The sequence below is a fragment of the Drosophila willistoni genome (genome assembly GCF_018902025.1).
Source record: "Drosophila willistoni isolate 14030-0811.24 chromosome XL unlocalized genomic scaffold, UCI_dwil_1.1 Seg142, whole genome shotgun sequence".
NCBI classification, from domain to species: Eukaryota; Metazoa; Arthropoda; class Insecta; order Diptera; family Drosophilidae; genus Drosophila; species Drosophila willistoni.
The window spans coordinates 4,161,016-4,180,552 of record NW_025814053.1 but is presented as its reverse complement, the minus strand read 5'-3'; the positions used below and the strand labels follow the sequence as shown (position 1 = coordinate 4,180,552).

Genomic DNA, 19,537 nt, shown 5'->3' with positions numbered 1-19,537 from the left:
CTACGTCTAGATCTACATCTAAATCCTCTCTCTTACAATATATGCATGTAATATATAGCTATATATTTATATATATATATTTATATGTATAATAGTATATATTGCTATTCAAATGGATCACTAAGAATCGATCCTAAACGTTACAAAACAAAATGAGCGAGAATTGGTGGTCATTCCGCGGTGGTTTTTGGAGTGGTTTGGATTGGATTGGTTTTATTTTTGATTTGGTGGATTATATTTCCCTTTTTTTTTTCGTTTTTTACTTTGACCTTTTGTCGAACCTCCTCTCCTTAGCCCCCGTCATCTCATCTTGTTTTGCCCATACGTTTTGTATGTATGTATGTGTATATCAACAACTATGCAACATCTTTTGCTCCTACATGTAGATAGATTGATTGTTTTTTTGATAGATAGATAGTAGTTTAGTTAGTGTATATATATAAATATATATACATTGTAATATATAATAATATAATAATAATGTTTGAATGTAAGCAGCTATTTCGAATAGCTGTCCCTTATTAGCTTTGTAAGTGTAACTGAATGTTTTTTTGCTTTGCATTTTGTCACATGACTCCAAATCCACAAACATACACAAACTTTTCTTTTCTCTCTCATACCACGATCATCATCATCGTCATCATCATCATCATCATTATCATCATCATCATCCTTATCATCATCATCATCACCCGTAAACATAATTTGCAGGCGAATTGAGCATTCTATTTTTCTCTCTTGTTTTATAGAGTAGTGACTATATGACTATTACTCAAACATGGCCATTGATGAGGTGGGTACCACCTCCAATAGCAGCTGAAAGAATAGCGTTACTTTGTCTAAAAGAAAATGAGAGTAAAATTTGTAATATAATCTTCCATATACTTATATATATTTAATGTACTTACTCATAAATCGCGGCGTCATTCCCAATTTAACAAATGGCACATAGAATATGAGGCCAGCAAAGATGAAGATCAACGCATATAGATACTCAATGCGTGGTGTTTCAAATATGGGTGCGGCAACCAGATATATGGATATAACCAAAACCACAACAGGAATGATAATTGGCACTTTATATGGCCGTGGATAGTTGGGTTTGGTATAACGCATCACGATAAGGGCCAACATGGCTCCGCCATAGAATATCCAAGCGGTGAAACTGAAGAAATCAATCAGTGAATCAATTGTGCCATGCAGCACCATAGCCGAGGCAATCAGCGACTGCAGAAATTTAACAATCGAGAAGAGTTTTTTTTTTGATTTTTCATTTTCTTGTTTTTTCTTTTTTTTTTTTTTTTTGGGGGGGGGAGGTTTGTTTGTTGTTGTTTTTTTTTTCTTATGAATTTCATTCAGAAGAAAAAGAAAGAAAAAATCGAATTCCGTTTCTTTTTTCTTTCTTTTTTTGGGTTTTTTTTTTGTTTGTTTTATATGTATATATACTTACATGGAATATCAGGCCTGGAGCTGGTGTTAGACGTCGCACATGTACATAAGATAGAATATCCAGTAAATGTCCTTCACGGCTGGCCGCAAAGCAAAGACTGCAAAGTGGAATGAAAAGAGAAAAGAAGATTTTAAATGAAAATTGCCAAATGTTTCCACTTGAGGGTTCTACTGTACCGTCCGGCAGCAAAGAGTGTACCATTTGCACTACCAAATGTACTAATGGTAACACTCAATGGCATTAGCCAGGCCAAGGCGCCCAATATCCGATTGCCAAAGGTTACCGCCACCGCATCCGATTCAATCATCTCTTGCGGTGACATGGCTGCCAAATAGGAGATATTTATAAGGGCATAGCATAGGGTTACCAACGGTATGCCAATTATAATTGAACGTGGCAAATTCTTGCTTGGATTCTTGATCTCTTCGGTTACATAGTTGAGATTATTCCAGCCATCGTAGGCCCATAATCCTGTATAAAATGCTGTAGCAATTGAGCCAACATTTGGTAATGGCCCACTAAATGCATTCGATAGATGATCCGTATTGCCCTGTAAGAGTTTCCAGGCACCGCCACAAATCACAATGAGCACAGCAACCAATTTGGCTGCAGTGAATACATTTTGAACGGCCATGCCCGCATTGACGCTATAGCAATTGACGAAAAGGATCATCACTAAAAAAAAAAAAAACAAACAGATTAATAAGGATATTGTGTGTCTCAGTGTGTCTCCACTTACCGATTGCCACCAGAGCCACCATTTTGACAACGCCACGGGGTGGATCACATTCCGTCATAAAGGCTTCCACTGCATATTGGGCAAATGATAAACATATTATGGCCATTTGTGATGGCTTCAATACCAATGTCGATACCCATGAGAATAGAAATGCCGGCGCCGGTCCATAGGCATCCATAAAATAGGCCCATTCTGCACCAGATGATGTGTTCATCGTGCCAAGTTCAGCATATGCCAGAGCGCCTATAAGTCAAAAATGTATAAAAAAAAATCCAAAGTTATAGTCAACGATCTTAAATCTTTTAAATAATTCACATAAAGCTAAACATGCAATTATATACTTTAATTATGTCCATAACGTGTTTTTCAATGATTCGTCGAAAAATTTGTAGTTCTTTGAGAACCATTTAAGGCTCAAATATCCGAAACGAAATAGATTCGAAACATTCCCTAGATTACTAGAAACGATATTCTCGTAAAAAGTTATGAAATAAAGTCTACATTACGCTTACTAAATACCCATTCAATTTCGAAATTTCGAACTAAAGACGTAATAACAGTTAACTGAAACTTTTGAAATCCCTTCATTAAAGGTTATTTAATTCTAGAGCCCCGACACTCGGAAATTTCTTCAAAAAATAATCCAAAATTAAAGAAAAAAACAACCAGATTATCAAACTAGATACTAAACTCTAGTCTTTGTTATTTCAAATGATTGAACATTAGGATAAAAGTTAGTTGGTACTTTGCTCATAGTGTAAAATCAACAAAATCCTATAACATCTTCTAAATAATATAAAACAACAAAAAAAAAAACGCCATCTTTAGTTTTCGAGAAATTTTTGAAGAATACGAATACGATAGAAAAACGTTTTGAATGTTTTAAAAGTCGTTTTCACACACTTTAACCAAATATTCTAAATATATAACAGATCTGTTTTACAAGTTTGAGAATATATTTCATACATTCTGAAAAAGTAAGCAAAATAATATATTTTTTCAGCTTTCTAAAAATTAATTCTTTAAACGTTCTAGTTTACCAAAAACCTTAATCTGTCGCAACAAAAATTTTAAAATTACCTATTGAGATATGTTTTTGATAGTTTATCAATTGGGCGGTCACTTCAAAGATTCACTTGTTGGGCATGAAAACGTCCGAAAAAAAAGCAAAAATTATTCGAAACTTTTTCGATATTTCTGGAGGGCCCAGAAGAAAACTAGAAATACCTAACTTTTATAAATATTTTACTACTTCTTATTTTAAGTTTAAGTTAGTTAGTTAGCATTGTGCTAACTAAACTTATTTCGTTTCGGTTATTAGTCGAACATTTATATTTCGGTATTTTTTATGGATAACTGGCTTGTAGTTGGTAATTTCACAACCATTTTGTATCAAAGTTTTTTTTTTTAATTCCTAACAATGATTATTTAAAGAAACGTTTTTTAAAGTTTTGCCTTATCGACTACTTGACTGCGTCAAAGGACATTTTGGAACTCCTTTTGCACTTAGTTGCATGTATATATGTGTACCCTTGCTATAATGAAAGGTTCCCATTTTAAAACGGTGCCAATTTCAATTTGTTTGAGCCATGGATTGACTGAATAAAACACTAACAGAATTTTGATGTGTGCTTTATGTTCTAAATAATTTAAAAAGTTTATATGACGGAAACTTTGGTTTTGAAATTTTCTGAATAATTTGTTGGTTCATTAATTTTAATTAAGGAAAATTTTTTAATCTAAAGGTCTCTCTGTTTTTCTATCTCTCGTTTTGATGAACTTCTAGTGTCTTGTGTATTAATTTTAAATGACGCAAACAAATATACAAAATATTATTGGAATCGGTTTTATGGACTGTTTGAAATTGCTAGTAAAGGGTATTAATCATGTCGAAACTAGTTAAATTCTCGAAAAAAGCATTGACCTTTTAATTGTTAGGGAAATTGGAATTGTTCTGAGTTGAGAATTGACGAAAAAAGAGTGAATGAAAGAGCGATAGAGAGAAAGAGAGGGAGAGCCAACTATGCCATTCACTAATATTCTCTTTAGTTTGGCCATTTGCCAGACTAAGCAACAAGTTGTATACACATGTGATTAATGATGGCTCCGCCTGATGATGATGATGATGATGATGATAATGATGATGATGCGGTGATTTTGCCAAATAGGTCGTCCATATGCATGTGACGCGTGGTGTTTACACACATTTTCTTCATATTTACTTACCCAAGAGCGAGAGCAGACCACAGGCAAGCCAGATTATAAAGCTAACTCCAACGGAACCAGTGCGAACCAGTAAACCGGAGGGTGACACAAATATTCCAGACCCTGTTAAAAAAAAAAAATGACAAAAAGAAAGTGCAACAAGAAGAGAAATTTAATAAGTATATAAACTATTGCATACTTAGAAGCGTAATGGCAAGCAGACTGTCTAAACAGCTGTCTAGATATAGATATATGTACGTATACATATACATATACTATATGGGGTATGTATCTGTCTATATACGTATTCTTATCGATTTCGAAATGCTAGATAAACGTGTGGGCGTTTGCGACGTCATCATTTTGTTTTTTTTTTTCGAGGCGAAGCGAAGAGAAAGCTTTCGCAACATTAATAAAGTTTGCCATGCAACAATATTGACGAAGTTGACTTCATTGCGTGTCCGTCCGTTTAAGGTCAGAAGTGCAGTAACAAAAATTGTTGTCAAAAGAAAAACGAAACGAAACGAAACGTTACAAATTTCCATATAATCCTATACACGCGAAGAATTGCCTGTTGCCTGTTCATTTCAATTTACGTATACGTTATATATGTATATACATACATATGAATCTAAATTTATGCGTATACGTATTTTTGGCCATGCGGCACATTTAAGAAAAAGTATTAAAACGAAAAACGAAAAAATGTGCCACTAGTAAGAAAATGGCGTGTTCTGTTGTCTTATGTATGTACATATACTCAGACAGAATGTGCACAGATCATTAAATAGAAGGTAATACCACTTACCTATCATAGTTCCGACAATTAAAGCCACCCCACTGAAGAGGCCCAGCCTATTAACAAAACGAAGAAAACAATATTAGATCAAGAAATAATGAAAAGTTAGCATCAAAGTGTGAAATGTAAAAAAAAAAACTTTCCTATGGTTTAGACATTGATCTTACCTTCTCTCGAGGTGAACAGTGTCGTTCGGCGTTGAGCCATTCCTCTCCAGCGGCTTCCGCAACCGCCCGGTCCCTGATGTGTCGGTCTCTGTCGCTTCGGGCCCTTCTGTTCCAACAGACCCATTGGCACACATTGTCCCATTGTTGCACGTTGCTTTTGTTGGCACATTATGTCCTACAGGAAACATACACACACATACACAAACACAATTATGAATTAGTTACATGGATAATATTGTATAAAAACCGTCAAAAACAAAAAAAAAGTATGAGATATATAGATCACGACAATTTCTTTCTTTTGTTAGGATCCGATTTGGTGGTACCTCGATTATCTGTTGAATTAGTTTTGCATGCGTTCTTTTGCAAGCAAAATAGTTGTGATATTTTATCGCGCATGGCATGGACGGATAACAAGTAGCTAAAATTATTTCGCCGTGAATTTCAGCTCTCAGCGAAGAATACGAAATTCAATTCAACTAACGGAAGGGAAAAAAACGCGCGCGCGTTTATTAAAAAAAATTCCGGGTAAAGAATCACGAAAGTGAACGATGTGGGCGACTTATCGCAGGCAACTACCGTTTTGTGCCGCTTGGCCAGGCCAATATAGTTGTAGTCGAAAAATGCGGCAAGCCGAAGGCAACCCGAATGCCAACGAACACGAAACGAAGGCAAAAGCCGTAAACCGAATGTACAACGAAGACAAGAAAACGTAATGTAGGATGCTGTTATCTCTTTTGCGCGTGCTCCACACTCTCTCTCTCTCCCTAGCTTTGGCTCTCTTGCTCTCTGTGCTGCTGCTGCTGCTTTCACTCGCTATATAGCGCTTTTACGGGGCCTGTCTACGTGACATACAACAATGTGGCGTATACTTGTCGTACTTTTTCTTCATACATACATACACACACATATATCGTATATGTATATCGTAAAATGTATAATACACGAATGCGAGTTTTGTCCTCCCCTCCTTGTGATTTATGCAATTTGTTAAAACTTTTTATTGTTTTTATATAGTAGCAACAACTGAATCAAATAGAAAAACAACGAAAATTTTCTTTTCGTTTTCTTCGTTTTTGTTTTTGGTTTTTAATTTGAATTGAAATATTTTCTGCTTCAAATTGCCAAGGTGAAGGCAATTCTATACTCTTCTAAAGAAAATTTGCTTGTTTTTTTCCTTTTGGTCTTTTTGGCGCCGTCGCTTCTATTTTTAACGTATAATTTCAAATTGAGTTAGTCGAGTGTGTGTGGTATATTTTTTTTTATTTTTTTAAATTTTCTTTTTGATTTTTTGTCGCTCAGTTGTTGGTTTGTTGGTTGCTCAATCGAAACTGTAATGAGGTTTTTGTCTTTTTTTTTTTTCTTTCTTTTTCATTTGCTGGGATGCTGCAAGGGCTACGAGTATTTACGAATTCTCTTACAGTCTTTCTCTCTCTCGCTGGTTGGCCTTATTTCTCTTTCTCTGTCCGTTGTTCTCTCTTACTCACATTCGCTCTTTGGATTCTCTAGATTTTAGTCAATAAAAATTGTTTCATTTGTCTCAATTTGTGAAAGAACTTTTTGCAGCAGCAGCAGCCGCAGCCGCACGCACTCCAAAAAATGTTGCCAAGCTTCGAAATTGAATTGACAAACTGGGGGGACAAACTACGTCACATACCACGCGCTGACAATGGAGCTCCTTGCCGACAACAACAAAATATAAAACAAAATTTCATCAGTTCAAAGTTCTAGATTCTCAATTCCCCGCACACTTTTTTTTGGTGTTGTTATTGTTGTAATCTATGTATGTACATATGTATGTATCTGTCTTCATTCATACTTTGTATATATGTATATATCGTTCCGACTGGATGTGCCCCCAAAAAGCCAAATAGAAAATGAAAATTAAAAATCTTCTTTCGTTTTATCTTCAAGATGAGAAAATGAGGTACGATAATACATATGTATGTTTAGACGGCTATACGACGGGTACGTTCCGTAAAACACGTCGGGGGCATATGTATATAAATAAATACTAGATATACATATATGTATGTATATGTACGTATGTATAGGTATGTATGTATGGCCACCTCCTACATACAAATATTCTAAGACTCTTTGCATACATATAGCCACATATCTGCATATAAACATAAATAAACCGAAGAAGCGTAAAAGCCGTTCGTTTTCTTTATTGTTATTATTCGTCTTATTTTTATTTTTTTTTCTCCTTTTTTTTTTTGCTTCTTCGTCTTGTTTTCTGTCATAAAAGTCACGCGGTTCATGAACGAACATGTTGCGATGTGCTTTTGGGCATGGATTGGGGGCGTTCGGGTTTGTTGGGTAAGGGCAAGGAGGTGAATTCGTTACTATTTTCGATCTTAATAGATTGGGCAATATCTCTAGTATTCTCTCCGTAGATGAATGGGTGGAATACGAATTATGCAGTAAATAGAATTTGAAAATGGGTTAATTATATATGTATGTATGTATGTATGAATGGTGTTTTATTTATGTGCCTATACAGGCCAATATACATTGGTCATTGGGTCTTTCATTGGAGCAATCGAGTGTATTCATTCAATATATAATTAGTCATTTTTTTTTTTGCTTTTTATAAGTAGGGGTTTCGCCCATTTCAGATGAGTGGGCGAATTGAAATGGAAATGCGTTAAGTAATCGCTTCATGGTAGACACATTGACGGGAGAAATTGACTATATTTTAGTCATATCAAGTGAATGCATTCATTTGCACCAATTTGGTTGAATGTTTACATGCTTGAATACCATAACCAAGATGCAGCATATTCAATCTGACAGCTGCCGCCTCCCAATCGTTCTGCTGTTGTCAAATCTAAACATTTATCCCAAAAATTGGTCACATCCTTTGCAATTCACTTTGGGGTATACACTCATAATAATGTTGGCTATAACCGACTATGACTGCACTATGTAAAAGACTTGTCGTTAGCAATGAAATAATAATTTTGCACACGGCCTTTTTTCATCGTCACTTCACACTGTATTAACTCAAATTGTACATATATATCAGATAACTTATGCCATAGATAAAATCGGTCTTGCCGAACGGTTTTTAGTTTTCAATGGCATTCTCAAGAAGATCACACTAGTTCTTTTAGATAAGATCCGTTTATGTTTTTTAATTGAATATTTATTTGAACGTTTAACGTAAATACGAACGATAAATATTGATCTATTGATGAACTGACGAAGTGTCTATAGATAATTCAACTTTATATTCCTGCACTTATGGTATAAAAGGGTATATCCATTTTTGTGTAAGCTAGAAATTTTTCGAGAGAACTCAAATTGTCAAAGTTTATGATCTTTTATTTTTTTGTGGTATATTGAATTCATAGTCCTTTTTGTAGTCTGTGCGGAGCTCGATTTACTTCAGAAAATTTGTAGTGTCACGAATAAAATAGCTGACTGAACTATAGATTGGTTGAACAGTAGATTTAATAGTTGATTGAATAATTGGTTGCACTATAAATTGAATAATTAAATTGAACAGTTGAATAGTTGGTTCAACTGTATATTGAATAGAATATGTATTTGGTCGATTAAACTGTTATTGATTGAATAGTTGATTGTACAGTAGATCGAATATTTTTTTGAACAATTGAATTGAATTGATTGAATAGTAGATTGAATAGTTTGTTGAACAGTAGATTGAAAAGTTTATTGAACAGTTGATTGCAAACTTCATTGAACAGTTGGTTAAACTTAATAGTTGATTAAACAGTAGATGGAATGGTTTTTTGAACAGTTGATTGAACCGTTGATTAAAAAGCTGATTGAATAGTTTATTGAACAGTAAACTTAATAGTTGAATCAACAGTAGACTTGATAGTTGTTTAAACAGTGGATCGAATAGATTTGTGAACAATTAATTGAAAAGTAGATTGAATAGTTTATTGAACAGTTGATTGAATAGTTACTTGTCAGATAAATGAACAGTTGATTGAACAGTCGATTAATAATTTTGATAGCAAGGCTTTTTTAACAATTGATAGCCGGTTGAACTAATGTTCAAAGGTCTGAAGCAAGAGCGTATTATATACAAGCCGTACTCCTTTCTATTTACCTTTTAAATCTTGAAACTTATCAGGGCCAGATGATATCCTGTAAGATATATAGCTTATGTCTCATTGACAGATCACATGGATTCTATCGCTCACTAAATTTATAGAAAATGTCAATTTTTGACATAGGGCATATAAATATCGGCTATCTGATGCCATAAAACTTTCGCATATCGTTTATTTTGGCAAGTGTTTTATTAGATATGATTTGGATTCTTTGCTTTGTCGTGCCCAATAGACCCATTTGCAATATAATGTGCCACAAAATTTTAATACCGGGGCAATTAGTTTTGGCCCCAACACCAACATCAACACTCATGCCAGAGCCACACAGAGTACATGGGCACGCCCGTAGGTGCACGTAGACAAATTGGCCCAGCAAATAGACAAAAGCAGTTAACAGATCGGCTGCAGCTACACGGGATGGTTACGCAGAGGCAGCGGAGAAGGAGGCGAGACGAAGGTGAAGGTGTTGGCGGGTACACAGGTCGAACGCCTGATCGGTTAATTATTTAGACAAATTAACACACGACAAGTGCAAAACAAAATATCTACTATATATAGGTACATATTTAGATAGATAGACAGATAAGTGAGAGCCAAAAAACCGACCAGCGCAAAAAAAAAAAAAAAATGGAAGAAAAATAGAATAAAAGTAAATAAATATAAAGCTTGTTACTGGACACCGCAACGGACACAACGGACGGACAGCAGTGAATATTTTTTTTTTGTTTTCTTTCTAGGTGAACGGCAAACAAAAAGGGGGCAGGTTTGAGGTTTTTGGATGGACGTACGTATCTGGTATCTGGTGAGGTTTTCGTTTGTTTTTTTGACTGGCCAAAAGTAATGCTGTCAACATGCGTTTATTTTAATCGCCCCCCCTTCGGCACATCTTTATTCCTAAGCGCAAACCCCCCCTACACCCACACACCCACCCATTGAAGACGCCTCTGCAAGTGACGCAAAGAAATCGCCGACGCTTTTGACGTTAGCAGCGGCGCTAGCGCCGTTAAATGAGTAATAATCACGCGCTGGTTTTTTTTTCTTCATTCTTCGTTGTTTTATTTTTCATCCACCTCCCCCGAGCCCGAGAAATTTCAAATATGCAAAAGCGAGAGGCGACAGGAAAAAAAAGGCAGGGCATTAGGAAAAGTCGAGCATAACCCTGAGGTACAGGTACACTAGGAAAATAAAGAAAAAGGGGTCCAAGGGGGTGGGAATGGTATGTGGTTTGGATTGGTTGTTTTATGCATTTTAATTGGCAAATATCCAAATTAAAATCATGTTGTCTTGGTCTCTTAAATATATATAAATATATATATATATACATGTGTATATGTATATCTTTATATATGGAATACTAACTGAAGTCTATAGAAATTGTAATCAAAATGAGAATAAGACAATATTGGGTATTCTTTTTGAAAAATATTTATCCAATTGATTTGTTAAATGTTTGATAGATGATTGTTTATTTAGCTATTGATTGATTGATTGACTAACTGTATGACTGACTGACATAGTTTACCTTTGACACTTTTGAATATCCAACGATATGCGCGCGTGTCTATATCCTGGGGTTTTCGTCAAGTGTTTGCTCAAGTGTCGACAAGACACGCAAAGCCAAATACATGAATGGCTATATATATACACATATATCGGCATAGATATTTTTGTATATGTATATACACATAGAGGGAGAGAAAGGGAGAGAGAGAGAGAGAAATGGACAAAACACGAAGACTCTTAATTGATTTGTGTGTATTGATGGACAGATTGTCAAGCCATCATCATAAATATGTACATACATATGTATGTACATATGTACTATGTGCCACTGCCATTTATTGGTTCAGTGTCATTGGCCTCATCTGTGGTCATAAGTGGAGAACTGCAGGCAACCAGTTTCAATCAATTTAGCAAGTCTGGTAGCTCACTCAACAAAATGTCACAATTTTCGTCTTCTGCAAAGTTCTAGCTAAATCGTTTTGCAAGCTTTTTCTGCCGCTTGCCTTTAGGTGGCAAAGTCTACCAAAAAAAGTGAAATGCCAAAAAGTCCTGCACAAAGGGCTGATCTTAGTTTTCTGAATCGATTTAATAATTTGCTTGTCAATTAAGTTTAAGTATATTCTGTAGTTGTTTATAATGGTCAAGAGCTTAAAAAAACTAATTTTAATTGACAAAAGTCTAGCAACTCTAATATTTTGATTAGGTTCCTAATTATATTAATTAAACGAGAAATAAATGTAAAAAAGTCATTTAAAACTTTAATCGATAATTGAAGACCAAAGAAAAACATGTCAATTTTTGAAAAATATGCATAAAGTATATAAAAACTGTTTACGCGGTGAAGAAATTTCTTTAGAGTATCCATTAGAATTTCTCTCTCGCCAAATTTCACAAAAAATCTACAAAAAAAATATTGTTGATTAAACAATGACTTAAAATTGTTTTAAAAGTTTAAAAGCTGGTACTAAGTCTGGTAACACTGACAAAAAAATACTGTAAACTCTTATTATAATGCGTAATGCAGGATACTCTTTAGCCAGATTTTACAAAAAATCTAGTTAAACGTTGTTGAATACCTTGCACACTTCAAATTGTTTTTAAAAGCTTTTAAACCAAGTCTGGTAACCCTGACAGAAGGATAATCAAAACTCTGGCAACTCCATGTCATGCCTAAACCTTTTACGTAAGCATCTAAAACTACTCTTACATAACTCTTTCTCAATGCGCCAATAAATATTTTAAATTTAGTGAAAACTTTAGCAATTTTAAGTTATTTAAGTGCAATCATTTAGTAATTATCAATAAAATGAGACACAAAGCACGAGTAAATTAAAAAACAATTTAACGCAACAAGCATCGATATTTAATTGCAAACATTTGTCAGACCATTCGTTTCTTTCTATTATTGTATATATGTATGTATGTGTGTATATACATACATATAAAGGTCGGTCTCCACATGAAACATAGAAATGGCTGATCCCATTTGCGTCAAACACTACCACAGACAACCACATCCAGCACCACCAGCGCTAGAACCACCAACACAACACCATCGTCACGACCCTCTTTGCGGCTGCCCCCGCAGTGTGTTCACTTTATTGGATGCTGTCGAAATGTTGTGAGTGTGTTTTCCTTAATTGAAATGTATCGTTTTGTTGTCGTTTACTTCACTTTTTAATTTCAATTGAGTGGAGACCCCGCAGACAAATACACCGACGGGACAGACAGACAGACAGACAGACCGATAGACAGAGAAAAATGCAATTAAGTGGGCGTGGCAAGGGAAAAGAAGAAATGCAAGTCAAAGTCAATGTCAAGTTTAACTGCCGCTCATTTTTATTCATTCAGCGCCATTTTGTAATAAACGCTGCTGAGTGGGGAGGGGGTGAAAAAACACGAAATAAATAATAATAAAAAAAAGTTAAAAATAAAAAAAAAAACAAGCAGAAATAATTTACAGCAATTTGTCACTGTGAGTGTGTTTTTTGTTTTAATTTTAAAATTTTTTCTGCCGTTTGTTTGCCTATTTTATTTATTATTATAATTGTGGCATTGGGTTGCTAATTTATGTTCCCAACGACCTTGACATTGTCACCACAAAACACACCAACACATACACACATACACATACACACACACGTCAGAGAAAGTAAATCGCAATGAAATGACCAAAAGTTTAAACTTAATTTAATCACTGACAAATTGTTGCAAATTTTCCTAAGCAAATAGCCCAAATCTAAAAACCATTCGATCACCTATACTTAAAGTTAACTAAATGAAAGCTTAAATTAAACTATTTTGGTTTAACCTAGAGTTATTTATTTTATCATTCAGGTAACGTTTATATGGCCAGTAAATGAGAGTACATACATAAATTTAAGGTGAAAGAATTAATAAAACTTTTAAATATGTATATGACCAAGAACCAAAGCCTAGCTAAACTTTTTGTAACTTAAACTTGTTAATAAGGAATAACAGATTGTTGACTTGGCTTAAGTTCGCTTCTTGAACTTCAAGTTGGTCAAGTTTTGGAGATCAAAGGCAAAAAGAAAGAAATTGTTTGCTAACTTCTCGTGAAAGTTTATGTAACTCCAAGTGTAGGAAGTTTTAAATGTGAGAATAAATTAGATATTAACCTCTGGTTTAAGTTTATACAAGAAAGTAACACCCAATCACTATTTGCTAACTTCTCGTTAAAGTTCATTTGATTCAAAGTTAATATCATTTTGAATATATTAACAAAAAGACAAATTGATTCAAGTTTTAAAAATCAAAAAAAACTAAGAACATTGTCTGTTAAACTATGGTTAAAGCTTTGATTTCACTTTTGGTTGTACCAAGTTTGGAAATGATAAGAAAAGACAAGTTGATTGCAAAACCTCTGGTTAAAATTTTTTGAACTTTTTGTTGCTTAAGTTTTGAAGATCATTAAGAACTACAAACTTTGTTTGCCAACCTCTGTTTTAAGGTTACTTGATTTCTAGATAAAGCAATATTGCAAATGCTAAGTAAATACGAGACTCTGGTTAAAATTTATCGACCTTCTAGTTGATTAAGTTTAAAATTCCAAAGAGGAACTAAGAAATAGTATGTTAACCTCCCTTTAATATGTATTTGATGCCTAGTTAAAGTAATTTTTGGAAATGGTAAGTGAAGATTGATAGCCTCTGGTTAAAGTTCAGGTTAACTTCTCAACTTGCTCAAGTTTTGAAGATCCAAAAAATATAATAAATTGTTTGCTTTACTCTGGTTAAAGTTTATTTTTCTTCAAATTGCTTATGTTAATTTTAAGTTGATGCAAAATTCACGTATAATTAGCAAATATTTTGCATTGAATCGGAAGTAGATGATTTCTCTCTCTCTCTCCCCCCTTCTCTCTCTCTCTCCCTCTGTCTGTGTTCATTTTTCTTTTAGTATCTGTTGATCGGTTGCGTATTTGCTGATCTTTGCAATATATTTCATGGGGCTGAGCTATTCGTTATGGTTATGGTTTGGGGTCTATGGGTTGTTGCGGCTGTTGTCGCTGGCATTTCAATTTAAGTCAATTGAATTTTATTTGACTCGTGACGTGCTAGTTTAACGCTGAGTTTCTCCCTTTCCGTTTCACTCTGTTCTGCCGTCTCGAAATGACGCTAATGATCGGCCATAATAATTACAAAGCGATAAATTCATTTGCCCAGCAAGAGAGAGGGAGAGAAAAATAGATGGAGAAAAAGTCTATTGGAGGGTAAGAAGAGAGAGAGAGAGAGGGAGAGAAAATAAGATGCTGCTGCCATATAGAAGAAGAAGCGTTATATCCCCCCTCCCCTCACACATTCTGCTTCGTTTGTAGGGGCAAAAGCAATTTACGACAGCCGCCGCCGCCAGCGAGAAAAATATATGGAAAATTTTTGAGAAAATAAACAAAAAATCGACTTTAAATCACCCTGTTAATCAAACTGGAAATAAATTTTTGTAAGCTCGAGAACTTAGGGAACTTTTAGCAAGTCCAGGGACTTAAAATTGAATTTTCTTTTCTAATTGAAAATAGAAAATGCCATCAAAGTGAAATTAAAAATGTGTTGACTTGAAACCAAAAGCAATGGCAAAAGTTTTTTCTCGGTCGAATGCAAGAGTTCACATCATTGAAAAATAATAATCGAGCGCACAGGTGCACATCCTTGTTTGTCCTTTTCTCATAAATGTTTTATGCATGATGGCAGTCTCAGCACATGTCCAGCGAAATGAAGGTAAAAAAAAACCTTAAAAAGTTTTCCCCTTTTCCTTTTTTTATTTATATACATATGTACATATATATTTTTTACTCATTTCTTCATTGTTTAGTTCGTTCCATTTTTGTTTTTGTTGGTTTCTCATGCAAACTTAATGCCGGCTGATGAAATACGACAAAAATTGGCTGGGCTGCTCCTCCGCCTTCTCATTCAGGCTGTTGCCATGCGGCTAGGGTCCAGGGCTCAAGTTCCAATCTATTTTTAGAGGCAAGGCGATACGAGACTCAAGGAGAACGATTCACAGAAACACAAACACAGAGAAAGAGAGAGCTAGTGAGAGAGACGGAGAAAGAGAAAGCCAGGGAGCGGACGGGGGAGTTTTTGTCGAGGCATTGAACCTACTTTCGTTGGCGGCTTATGTTCTAGCACAGGCTGCCAGGCGCCTGAGAGTCAGACATTCAGCCAGCCAGACAGTCATATAGTCAATTACTTGTAAGGACGACAAGGATTCTTTTTACTTTGCTCTCTCTCTCTCTCTCTCTCTCTTATACTTCTTCCTTTCGTTATCTCTCTTATTTTTGTTGCTTACCTGTCTGCCTGTCTGTAGATGGGTGGAAAATGAAATTTAGAGGCTCGTCCTTTTTGCTTGTTCCTTTTAACTTTGCTCCAGGCGTTTTCTAACTTGTATGCTTGAATACTCTAACCAAAAGTTGTTTCATTATGAGATTTGTAATGTTTTATAGCTACAAATTTATAGTTTCCTTTCTTCTTCAATAACTTTATGTCTAGTAAGTTTGATTGCAGACTCTCAAACAGGTATTTTACTAAATGTAACCTTATAAATGTTCTTTAGTTGATTTGCTACTACTTTCAATTGAACAAAAAGAGCATTTACAGTACGCCATTGATACATATGTACTCAGTGTATAGTGGCTTGGCATCCAATTGAGTTTCCTTCAATATGTAGGCACGTACATATTGTGTATGAAGATTTTATAGCAACGTCTGTTGCCTGTTTCATTCGTTGTAGCGGCCACACGTGGCCTTTATATATCCCCAGCCACGCCCCTTTTGTAAAGGAACCAAACAAACGAACGAAATAAGTAAATGCCTTTGGCCACCTGTTTTTATGGCCTTCCTCACGCTGTTCCTACCCTGTCTGCCGCTGCTGCTGCTGCTATTAGCCTTACGCAATGTGTCGTTGAATACCGGCTGCTGGTGACGTTACATATACCGTCATCCTACAGAGAAATTTAGCTCTCCAAAGCTTAGAGAGAGAAAAGTGTGTGTGAGTTCTTTACTTTTTTTTTTTTTTTTTGAGGCATGCGCCAAGCAGCTTGTCCTTGCCAAGAGGACATCTCTCGTTAAGGTTTGCTGATAACGCCAACGCTTTCGTTGTTATTGGTCTCGTAGGCTGTGTTATCGTTGGACCCAACCCCCCCAACCCCCCAGGCCAATTCTGGTGTCTAAAGTCTTGGCTTCAGTTGAAGGCTACCAACTGATTTTGCTGAGCGCCGATTCATTGTGACAAAACTTTTGCAGGGCAAATATGAAAATCCTTAGCATAGTTTTCAGCGCTATGAGGGTCGCCCCAAGGTCCTATACAAGTAAGAATATATAGATGTATATGTATGTATCTTTTAGCTAGTCAATGAATGGCAAAGCCATAGACATTGGATAAAATGCAATTAAAACTTGCGAAATTGATAATTACGCGGCGAAATTTTGCGAGGGAAGTGAGGGATGTGCGGGGCTTTGAATTAAAACAAACATTACACAAAAGGGCAGTGAGAGATTTTAATGAACTGCTGAGATCATCGGCACTATTTTTGTTATTATTATTTTGATTGATGAATGAAATTTTAGACAAGCAAAATAAACTTGTACTGAAATCATCATTAATATTAGATTAAAATTCAACAAAGTGTGGCTAAACTGAATGGAATTAAATTTGGACTTTATAAAGATTCCTTTGTTCTTTATGCCTCTGTGTGTGTGTGTGTGTGTGTGTGTGTGTGTGTGTGTGTGTGTGTGTGTGTGTTTCTTTGATTGTTAGCAAATGCGTCACAAATTGTGAGGCAAGCACAAATTATGTCAAGTGCCTTATCCTGTTTCTGCCGCCATCCCCCTTTACTTTGTGTCGTTCTCTCTCTTTTGCTCAGTATGTCTATCTCTTTTCTTCTCACTGATATGCTGCCCCAACTGCTGTTTTATACAATCGGTTGCCTTGACTTTGTCCTTGACTCTCGCTTGGCTTGGCTGCAACATTTGGCATTGTCTTATTGTTGCTTCCGGCTGCAACGCAACTAAATAATTTCCGTTCTCCCACTAACCGACCCCAACCGCCCAACCATCCATAAAAGCCGGATAAGCTTGGCTGGCTGGCTGGCCAATGGCAACGCCTAAAAATAGACAATGTTTATTCTCGAATCATAGAAAACTTTTATGCGAATGTTGGTACAGTTAGTTAGGCTTTAATAATAATAACTAGAACTAAAGTTGATAACGATTGCGTAACAAACATTCCGTTGGTAAGAGGAAAATAACCAAAACCCAAAACCATAAAAAAAACAACCACAAACGAAAGTGAATGGACAATAACAGACAATAATCGGTAATTTACTTTATGTATAGCCGATTAGAAGGTCTCTTACATACATATGTACATATATAAGGTTAACAATTTAGTCAAATGAATCATTGCAAATTTGACCATGCTAGAAAAAACATAAAAAAAGTTTAAGCACGTAGGGTTCACCATTTGAGTTTGAACCTTGAAATTGTTTCTCACATAAAAAAAATATAGAAAGTCGTTTAACAGAATGAATTTACTCTCCGGCGAAGCCAATCTGTTGATCTGATCCGCAAAGGTTAAACCTTTGATCAAGTACAGGTTCGACAAATTCAAGATCCAAAAAGTATGCTACAATTTTGTATAAATTTTTAGGGCATTTCTGATTGTATTGAAGCAATGTTTACCGTTATGTTTAATAGGTTATCTATTAGATTAAATACATGTGCTGGTATTCACATGGCACTTTCACTAATTGACAAAAGAAACATATATAGAATATATGTACATATATGTAGATTGTATATGTATGTGTATATGTATGTACCGTAAGCAGATAGATAAAAAGATAGCCTCTGCCCAATGTATTCTACCACGTGCACTCTTTAATAAGAGTGGTAAAGAGAGTGAAAGAAATATACATATAAGTATGTATATATATATATATATAGATGCACAGCTGTTTATTATTGTTGGTTTGTTGCATGCGGCAATGCCGGCTGCAACTTCAATGAACTTGGCTAGGACGCGGAACAGCTGTTTTGTTGCAGCACACACCGACACCGACACACACACACACACACGCACACAAACACACGCACACAAACACACACTCATTTTTTTCGTAATGTCCATAGTTAACCGTTATTTTTAATCCAAACGCATGCGTCGCTGAACAAAAAAAAAAAAATTATCAAAAAAAAAAAAAGAAAGAAAAGAAAACCGACTTTTGTTTAAAGAAGCCCATCAAAAGGCTTGCCGAGGCAAACAACATCATCACATGCTGACTGGGGCACTTAGCACCAATCACTAAAAAATCACAGTAAAAATCGCAGATATCGAGAAGCAAATAATCATTGCTAATTTAAGATAATTGAATTAGGGATATAGATGAAATAATGGATTTTTGGAGGCTGGACCGCGCTTACGTCCTACGTGATCTCACTCACATATATATACACCACACGCACACACACACACACACACACACACTTGCACACTCACCATTGGCATGAATATTGTGATTTGTGTCGTTTGGTTGGACATGCTGATACATGACTTGCTACAGTGCACCAATGTCGTCACTATCATGTCACTTTAACCACTGCAAGAGAATGAAAGCGGCCGCGTCTAGCTCTCAGTATTTATAAGGTTGACGACTATTCGGAAATGTTTTCGGTATCCGAATCGAAATTTAGTTAAGCGTTGCCGGTTGTTTTTTTTTTTTGCAGTCGTCGAATTGACTCCTTGAGCTTTCTGCCCTTTTTGCAGCCACACACGCGAGAGAGGGAGAGAGAGTACGAAAGAGAGCGAGACCGTGTGTGCGAGAGAGCGTAACTGTAATTGAGAGGGTCCAGCGAGAGCTTGTGTAGGCGGAACCTTTCGAGTTAGAAAGCTTTATTTTTGGTGCGTCACAAATATTCGATATATATGTAGATATATGTCGTCTCTTTACATATAGAAATATATGTATGTATGTATGTGTGTGTGTATCTATATGCACTAATTATTTAGCTTGATCGGCAAAGAAAAACAACAAAAACGTGACGAAGAATGCACTTGTCGTACAGCTGG

The 19,537-nt window shown here is 35.5% G+C and overlaps 1 protein-coding gene across 5 annotated transcripts; it reads right to left on the bottom strand.

Annotated features, from left to right (window-relative positions):
• Nucleotides 1–641: 641 nt before the first annotated feature.
• Nucleotides 642–19,372, bottom strand: LOC6652879 (b(0,+)-type amino acid transporter 1). 5 transcript variants are annotated; one of them, XM_002075476.4, is made up of 9 exons: nucleotides 18,968–19,371; nucleotides 5,361–5,535; nucleotides 5,203–5,249; nucleotides 4,416–4,517; nucleotides 2,190–2,432; nucleotides 1,627–2,125; nucleotides 1,451–1,547; nucleotides 909–1,227; nucleotides 642–839 (listed from the first exon to the last, which is right to left on the bottom strand). In XM_002075476.4, the coding sequence occupies exons 1-9, from the start codon at nucleotides 19,017–19,019 to the stop codon at nucleotides 769–771; spliced, it is 1,605 nt and encodes a 534-aa protein (XP_002075512.1). In that variant the 5' UTR covers nucleotides 19,020–19,371; the 3' UTR covers nucleotides 642–768. The 5 variants fall into 5 exon arrangements, with proteins under 5 accessions (XP_002075512.1, XP_015031958.1, XP_023037087.1 ...); XM_015176472.3 differs by lacking the exon at nucleotides 18,968–19,371 and adding an exon at nucleotides 5,687–6,282; XM_023181318.2 differs by lacking the exon at nucleotides 642–839 and having other exon boundaries at nucleotides 1,004–1,165; nucleotides 18,968–19,372.
• Between the last annotated feature and the right edge of the window lie 165 nt (nucleotides 19,373–19,537).

Excerpts from the sequence above, each read along its gene's own strand:
- LOC6652879 (XM_015176472.3), bottom strand. The coding sequence starts at position 5,759 with ATGCGCGATAAAATATCACAACTATTTTGCTTGCAAAAGAACGCATGC. Across the intron at positions 5,250-5,360 it reads ACTGTTCACCTCGAGAGAAG|GCTGGGCCTCTTCAGTGGGG; the intron begins GTAAGATCAATG and ends TTTTGTTAATAG. Across the intron at positions 1,548-1,626 it reads ACACTCTTTGCTGCCGGACG|TCTTTGCTTTGCGGCCAGCC; the intron begins GTACAGTAGAAC and ends TCCACTTTGCAG.